General features: G+C 47.6%; 1 protein-coding gene and 1 long non-coding RNA gene across 2 annotated transcripts in view; one reads left to right on the forward strand and one right to left on the reverse strand.

Moving 5' to 3' along the window:
• Positions 1–3,211, reverse strand: part of TAF3 (TATA-box binding protein associated factor 3) — a 119,088-nt gene extending 115,877 nt beyond the window's left edge. Inside the window, exon 1 of the mRNA XM_040248236.1 lies at positions 2,829–3,211. Within this exon, the coding sequence (XP_040104170.1) occupies positions 2,829–2,994 (166 nt within the window). The 5' untranslated portion in view covers positions 2,995–3,211. The remainder of the gene's footprint in view (positions 1–2,828) is intronic.
• A 95-nt stretch (positions 3,212–3,306) lies between these two features.
• On the forward strand, positions 3,307–4,395 carry LOC120869134. The gene is made up of 2 exons (XR_005722443.1): positions 3,307–3,347; positions 4,176–4,395. It is a non-coding gene; the product is annotated as an uncharacterized LOC120869134 (long non-coding RNA).
• The last annotated feature ends 4,273 nt before the right edge of the window (positions 4,396–8,668 follow it).

The following is an 8,668-nucleotide window of genomic DNA, read 5'->3' on the forward strand; positions in this document are numbered from 1 at the left end:
ATAATAGAGTGCATACGGAAACTTCTGCTCCTGAGTGCTTTGGTAAATCGTTACCTTTGGGAAATTTTTAAATGTAATATTTGTTGAATTAATAGTAACTTCCGATACCTGCTTTACTGAAAGAGCATCTTTTTAAAAAGGAACAAATACCATCATTCTGTTTTTACTGACATTTCGACACCCTTGTACACACCTTATGGACAGGGATTTTTGCCTAAGTAATCCTACGTCTCCATCAGGTAGCAAATATATAAGTGGTGCTCAATAAACGTTGTGTTAGAAAGACAAAGGAAATAAAGAAACAGAAGACAAGACTGCATAGTGGGGACTTAATTCCAGTCTGAAATAAGAATAGTGGAGAAAAAAGAACCTAAAGAAGTCTGTAACCAGTTAAGTATACCAGGAAGTAGCATTTTTGAAAAGTCACCAGATCACAATGAGGAGTAATGAACCGGATCATCCTATTCTCACTGAAAGTAAGATAATCATTAGAGACTGGGCAATTATCCACGAGGTTCACATGCAGGCAAAACAAGGCTCGCCCCATGACTCTAGAACCTGGCTGCTTGCAGTGCCAGCACCCATCTGGTTCTGTGAGTCAGGAAAGGTAACTATGTGTTCTGGGGATATTTTGACCTAAAGGTACAGAACAGCCATCCTCATTTAGGGAAATTGGGAGCAAAAAATATCACCGGGACCATGCATACCGTAACAGTAAACTCACACAAGGGCCAGGAAGGGAGGAGGGAGGAAAATGAAGCAAAAGCAGAGAGCAGTGTGCTGGTGGTGCACGTGCAAGACAACAGTGAGTGAGAGCCACTCGGCAGCTTCAAATTCAGATTTGACACAGCTGTGAAATCAAGCGGTCCAAAACTACACATTTTTAAAACTCAAAAAGTCAAAGGACTAAATAATTATTATGGTAGTGGCTTATCAGTTCAGTTATTCAACAAGTATCTCCTGGCTGCTTATTCTATTATGCCACTGTACTAGGTTACTGAATACCAATATAACAAATTTGTCTCCTGGGGAGGGAAGAGGAGAGGGTGAGAGATATACACAGATGATTACAAAATAAGGTATTCAGGGACTTCCCTGGTGTTCAGTGACTAAGACTCCGAGCTCCTAATGCAGGGGGCTCAGGTTCCATCCTTGATTAGGGAACTAGGTCCCAAAAGCCTCAATGAAGACCCAAGATCCCGCATGCCGCCACCAAGACTCAGCACAGCCAAATAAATATATTTAAAAAACAAACAAGATGTTCAGTTAACATGGCAGAAATATGCACAGAATTATGAGGAGAGATATGATGAGTTTCCTAAAGCAAAATGATAAGTGAATCTCAAAACAGAAGTCATGCTATCCGTGGACAGTGGGTGAAGGACATGCTATAAAACAGCACGAAGGCAGGAATGGTGGGCTTAAAGTGTTTCAGGAAAACCAAGTAGCATGGCTGCAGCCTGAGGACGACAGGAGAGCAGAAGGTAAGAAAATGTGAGCTCACAAAGGCAAGCGCGTGCTGCTAGAGAGCTCGGATTCCCAGCCTGTAACTAAGTGGAATATTTTTAAGAATGACACAGACAGGTTTGTGTTATGGCATGACTGACAGGTTATTCTGATAGCACGATGGAAGTTGTAATGGAAATTGGGACCTAAGAAGTAAAGTGTATCCACGGGTGTCAATTTTTCAGTGGAGTAACCACCTTAACAAAACAAAATGTCCCATGAAACGCTTCACCCAGTTCTCCAGCTTACCACCTGAAAAAGAATGCCCTGAAACTTCAATGAGGGTCAGTCAGTTCCCTCTCCACACACAAACTTCTCATCAATGAGATGATGTGTTGCACCTATTAAAGATTCCAACTTTGTAAATGCCACCAGCTATAGATACTCCTGGGGATTCCCTGGTGGCCCCGTGGTAAAGAATCCACCAGCTAAGGCAGGAGACTGCCAGTTTGGTCACTGGGCCGGGGAAGACCCCCTGGAGAAGGAAAAGGCAAACCACTTCAGTCTTCTTGCCTGGGAAACCCCATGGACAGGGGAGTTTGGCGGGATCCAGCCCACGGAGTCACAAAAGAGTCAGACACGACTTAGCCACTAAAGAACAGGTACTACCAGATATTCACTTAAAAACCATCTGCTGTAGCCCAGACTACCTGGGGAACCTTGTAAACTGCCTATGATCTCTCTACCACACTCTGATAACCACTGACATAAAAATACAAACGAGGAGGAAATCAATTGAGACGTAACTGAAAGTGAACATAAGTGAAACTGACCAAGTTGGTAGAGATGCTGCCCGTGAAACGAACAGAAACAGAAAGAAGAGGCAGTGTCCCTAACGGAGCAGAGCTGTCAACGAGTCTGTGTTGTCAGGAGCTGAAGAACGGCCAGGCTTGTAAGAAACGGCCGGTAGACGGAGCGCCTGTGACAACTAGTTGTAGTAGTTTGCGGGCAAGGGGAGGGAAAGGACCAAACTAACAGAGGCTGTAAGGCGTTCTGGAGGGGGTTCTGCACGCTGCCAAAGGAGACGATGATTAAGGCCGATGTTCAGATCAGACAGGAGGGCAGAGGGTGTGGAGCTGGGAGCGGGGACCCGGCTCCTGCTGCACGCGGGATAAGTTAGAGGCTGGCGAAGAGGCAGCAGAGGGATGACTCGAGTTTCCAGGGGCAGTGGGAGCGGAGGAACGTCAGGGGACGAGAAGACACCCGATCACGGGGTGAGGGCGAAGGACCAACACCTCCCGGACGCCGGGAGAGCACAGGGGAGCGCGGAGGTGTCACTCGTGACCGGCCAGATAGCCTCCCGTCCCCAGCCCGGTACTCACACAGCTCCGAGTACCGGTGGCAGCCCCGTCCCAGCTGCTGCAGGTAGCGTTGCAGCACGTCCGTGAGAAGGTGGCAGGCGCTCAGTTGCACTGAGTCCCAGCCCAGCGCCTGGCAGATCTGCGCCACCGAGACCCTCAACAACGACCTGGAGTAACTCTCGCACATCCCGCTCCGTGGACTCCACCGCAGTCCGTGCCGCCACTTCTCTCCACCTCCGCCGCCTAGCCTTAGCAGGGGCCCCGATTCATCCTCCAGGGCCTCCGCGGCGGGGAAATCGTCCCCCCCGCCCCCGACCCCCGGCGACCACCTCAAAGCCTCAGCAGCACGGAGCGCGCCAGCCTGAGAGCCGCCATTTTGGGCTTGCTCCGCCTCCCGCTGGATGGTCGCCGGGGCGAGGCAGCACTAGCCGAGTGCGGAGCGGGCCGATGCGGAAGCTCCGCCCCGTTGTAGCAGAGCGATGGTCCCGGTGTTGACTCTCGGGCCTAGAAGGATGCAGGAAACGGCGGCGCGGGGCGCAGGTGAGGGGTGCGCCTGAGGAGGCAGGTGCCTGGGGCCTCCTGGGGTACTCTCTCGGAGGGGACCGGGGAGGGCACCGTCGGTGGTTCAGGGCCCGAAGAAGGAGCCAGGATGTGGGTGTTAGAGAGAAGTGAGGACCCGAGAGGCTCTGAGTGCAAGGGTGGGATTTAGGGGCGTGGAAACTTCCAGTCGCGAATCTAATCACGCCTCTGCTAAAGAAAAAAAAAAAAAAAAAAAGATCTGTTTACGATTGTATAGATTAAATCAGGTCCAAGCTGTTAATCATGTCATTCGAAACCCTTCACAGTAGGGTAGGGTGTAAGGTGTAGCCTGTGTGGCGCTGACCACCACAATTTAAGGGGACAGCAGAAAACAATGAAAATTACTAGTATTTTTACACAGTTATTTAAAAATCGGAGCTACTACCCTGCCCCTTTCCTGTCTCGGGGCACCTCTTTCAGATCGCAGCCCTGGTTCCAATAAAATTTTATTTACAAAAACGGGTGGCATGCTGGTGGGCGACAGTTTGCCAGTGTTCCCTTCACCAGCGTCTGCTGCTGCTGCTAAGTCGCTTCAGTCGTGTCCGACTCTGTGCGACCTCATAGATGGCAGCCCACCAGGCTCCCCCCATCCCTGGGATCCTCCAGGCAAGCACACTGGAGTGGGTTGCCATTTCCTTCTCCAATGCATGAAAGTGAAAAGTGAAAGGGAAGTCGCTCAGTCGTGTCCTACTCTTAGCGACCCCATGGACTGCAGCCCACCAGGCTCCTCCGTCCATGGCATTTTCCAGGCAAGAGTATTGGAGTGGGGTGCCATTGCCTTCTCACCAGTGTCTAGGATCTGTCAAAAGGAAGAGAGGACTCAGTTGCCTACGGAGGTCAAAGTCCTTAAATCCAGCTGGGTGTATGAAGAACTGTTGCCTGCCCTAGATTCCCCGCTCCAGGTAAGGGCTACCAGATCTTAAGGAGCTGCAGGAAATTGAGGTTTTGTGATCAGTAGCTCGATCAATATTTTTAACTATTGAGATACATTAAAAATTTTTTTATTCTATTTATTTATTTGGCTAAGCTGGGTCTTGATTGTGGTGTGTGGGCTTCTCGTTGAGGTGGCTTCTCTTGTTGCAGAGCACAGGCTCTAGGCTTCTGTAGTTGTGACTTTAAGGCTCCAGAGAGTGGGCTCAGTAGTTGTGCTCATGGGCTCAATTGCTTTTTGGTACCTGGAATGTTCCTGAACCAGGGATCAAACCCCTGTCCCCTGCATTGGCAGGCAAATTCTTATTCACTGTACATGCCACCAGGGAAGTCCTGGGAATACATTTGCAAGCCAAACTAATCCCACATTTAAGCTAGATTCAGCCTATAGGAAGCCAGGCTGTATTGACTCACCTACTCAGACTTTACCCGTTTTTGCTTTTTTCTTCTAAAAGCTTCTGGAGTGTTCCTTCCTCCCCTCCCCTCCTCTATGCTATGTTCCTCTGTTCTTGAACCTATCACAGTACATTTAGTATTTGAGTTAATGTGCCTCTTCAGTAAATTGTGTGTTGCTCCATGACTCTACCTTCTCCTTTTAGGGACCATTCCAGAACTTTAAGTCCCAGTAAACCAACAGGATGGAAAATATGCTGCAGCTAAATGACAACCTGCAGACAATGAGCAATTTAGTAGGCGGCAGTGTGCCTTTGTTTTTCTCCACTGACAGTCCTGTCCCCAAGATTATCAAGGACCTTCTGGATGCTAAATCTCTGGGACACGTCAGTCCTATTCTTGCTTGACCATTTTGTAGCAATTTGATAATGTTGGCACTATCTTAATTTTGAAACTATTGGATCTCATGACACCCTACTCTCTTCTGTTCTGTTAATACTTCTGGAAATTCCTTTTACATCTCTTATATCGCCTCTCTGTGTGTTTCAACCCCTTAATCTTTTATTTTGGAGATTTTCAAACCTACAGAAACATTGAAACAGAAGTACAAACACAGGTACACACATCACCTAGATACACCAATTGTAAATATTTTGCCACATTTACTATACACATCCATACATACAGGACTCTTTTTTTTTTTCAAAATAGTTTGAAAATAAATTGCAAACATCTTGACATTTAATCCAGAAATACTCCAGCATGTATCTCCTCAGAGAAGGACATTCCCCTCCGTAACCGTGTATCATGGATTCAGTTCTCCAGTTCTGAGGTGGAGATTGACCTGCCCATTTCCTGAGTGCTCCTAGAGTCTACATCTGTACAGGGAAAGGGGTTTCCAATGTACTTTTCAGAGGGACCTCAGGCAATCCCATAGGGAGCTCTAACTTGGGACCGACCCTTCACCTCTGTCCTGAGTTGGAACAAAGGGGCTGGACCTTTATATTCCCATTTTGGCAAATCGTTACCTGAGGAGAGCATATGATATGAGACAATTCCAGGGAACATGGAAGCCTTCAGTCCTTCAGGGGAGTGGGCAGTGCATTAAGATAGCCTGTACTGTATTAGTCCCTTCTGGCTGCCATAACTCAGACTGGGTCATTTTATCAACATTATTTCTCACAGTTCTGGAGGCTGGAAATCTGAGATCAGGGTGCAGCATTGTCGGGTGAGAGCCCTCTCCTGGGGCACAGAATTCTCAGCTGTATCCTCACAAGGTGGGAGGAGCCGGGGAGCTCTGTTGGATCTCTTTTATTACAGCATTAATCTCATTAATGAGGGCTACACTCTCCTGACCTTCCCAAAATCCCCACCTTATAACACCACCACATTGGGCATCAGTTATTGAAAAATATTGGCTGCATTCTCTGTGCTTTGTATTACATCTTTGTGTTTTATTTCATACTTGGCAGTTTGTCCCCCTGAATCCCTTTCCCCTATTTTGCCCCTCCCCCAACCCCTGGGCTTCCCGGGTGACTCAGTGATAAAGAACCCACCTGCCAATAAAGGACACACAGATTCAATCCCTGGGTTGGGATTGAATTTCCTTCCTGGAGAAGGAAATGGCAACCCATTTCTGTATTCTTGCCTAGGAAATGCCATGGACAGAGGATCCTGGCAGGCTACTGTCCAAGCAATGGCAGAGTTGGACACAACTGAGCTACTAGGACTGAGTGTGCACACACACCAACTCCTTTAAGTCTTTAAGTGTACCACTGACTTCTGCCTCCCCTGACCCCCAAAGGAAGTGAAAGTTCAGTCATGTCTGACTCTTAGCAACCCCATGGACTGTATAGTCCATGAATTCTCCAAGCCAGAATACTGGAGTGGGTAGCCTTTCCTTTCTCCAGGGGATCTTCCCAACCCAGGGATCAAACCCAGGTCTCCCACATTGCAGCCTGATTCTTTTACCAGCTGAACCACAAGGGAAGCCCAAGAATACTGGAGTGGGTAGCCTATCCCTTCTCCAGCAGATCTTCTCAACCCAGGAATCAAACTGGAGTCTCCTGCAATGCAGGCAGATTCTTTACCAACTGAGCTATCAGGGAAGCCCTGTTACATCAGTTTAACCAGTCTGAAAAATTTGTCCTCTGCCTTCCCACTGCCATAGTTCTTACCCAGAAGCCAGGGAACCAGCGTGGGGGTTGTACCAATCTGCACTTTCGGGATCCACCTTGTGCCTGGGCCTCTTTGTGTTCCATCTACCACTCCCAAGGCAGTCTTTGAGGTGGCTGAGGGGCTGAGCCAGCTCCCAAGTCCTATCCTAGCATCCGCTCCCTCAAACCCTTCCTGTGAGCACAGTCCCAAGTCAGACCCGCCCCCACTCCCGAAGTGTGTCCGGAGACAGATCTCAGAAGCAGGGTCTGAGATGGAGACTAGCGTAGGGATGCTCTTGAGATCACTGCCTGGATGAAGGGAAAGAGTCCAGCTGGGGAGGGAGATGCTGAGCTGCAGCCCATCCTCAGGAAAGACCTCAGCAAACCCCACAGAGAGCTTTAAAACTGTCCGGAGCTCAGGCAAGGGGGCATGGCTTTACTCCCATGGTGATCAGGCCATGGGTGTGGGCTGCCCAGGAGTGGGGCCATGACCGTGGGCAAGGTGGTCTCCAGCTGAGGCAGTTCCAATGAGCTTTGACAGCTGAGGGCTGTGTGCTGCCAGAACTCTCGGAAAAATACTTTCTTCAGTCCAGCTGAAGGGAGGATCCTTGAAGTGTATCTCAACTTCCATCACCCCACCATCCAAACTATCACATAAAACACACACAAGATACAGTAACCTGACCCAATGTGAAGTAGTATACTTAAATTTTACCATTGTTCCCAAGTCTTTTATAGCCTTTTTTTTTTTTTTTAATCTCTGACCTATTCAAGACTCATTCATTGCACTTTTTTTTTTTTTTTTCGGTCATGCCAAGCGCCTTACAGGTTAGTCCCAACCAGGGATCAAACCCAGTTCCAAGGCAGTGAAAGCCCCTGGAGTCCTAACCACTGGACCACCAGGAAATTCGTTTTCCTCTTGGTAAGGCCAATCCCACCAGTTGTTTCTTTTGCTTGTTGGTTTTTTGTTTGGTCTTTCATAACATTTACTTTTTTGCAAAGTCCAGGACAGTTATCTTAATAGGATGTCCCAGTCTTTTATTTGTCTAATACAAGGATCTTCCTCACTGCCCTTTGTTACCCATCCCAGCCTTCCTATTGCTCCCATCTCTAATCTCTGACAACCACTATTCTCCTCTTCTAAAGTTTTGTCATATAATCTTTCAGAATTCTCACCATAATTCCCTGGACATTCATCTAAAGTTATTGTAAACTGAGCTTTTTCAACTCATTTTTTTAAAAGTGGGTTTTGTCTGATTTATGGATGTTTAAAAAAATACAACTATATTCAAATTTTATTTGTATTGCAAATGTCTTCCCTCAGTATTTTGATAATTGTTAATAAAGCCTGATTGTCAAGACTTTAAAAAATTACATATATATATATATATATATATATTTTTTTTTTTTTTTGCCACGGGACATATGGGATCTTAGTTCCCAACCAGTGATGGAACCCTGATCCCCTGCAGTGGAACCATGTAGGTCTTAACTTCTGGATCACCAGACAAGTCCTCCTCGTTGGGGGATTTTGTTACCTGGTGCCTCAGATGGTAAAGAATCTGCCTGCAATGAAGGAGACCTGGGTTCGATCCCTGGGTCAGGAAGATCCCCTGGAGAAGGGAATGGCAACCCACTCCAGTATTCTTGCCTGGAGAATTCCATGGACAGAGGAGCCTGGCGGGCTATAGTCCATGGGGTCGCAGAGAGTTGGACATGACTGAGCGACAAACACTTTCACTATACCCAAAAGCCTTACTTTTTTTTTTTTCATTATGTCTTTGCACCAGACCTGTAAGCTCC

Source organism: Oryx dammah, unplaced genomic scaffold (genome assembly GCF_014754425.2).
Source record: "Oryx dammah isolate SB20612 unplaced genomic scaffold, SCBI_Odam_1.1 HiC_scaffold_10, whole genome shotgun sequence".
Taxonomy (NCBI): domain Eukaryota; kingdom Metazoa; phylum Chordata; class Mammalia; order Artiodactyla; family Bovidae; genus Oryx; species Oryx dammah.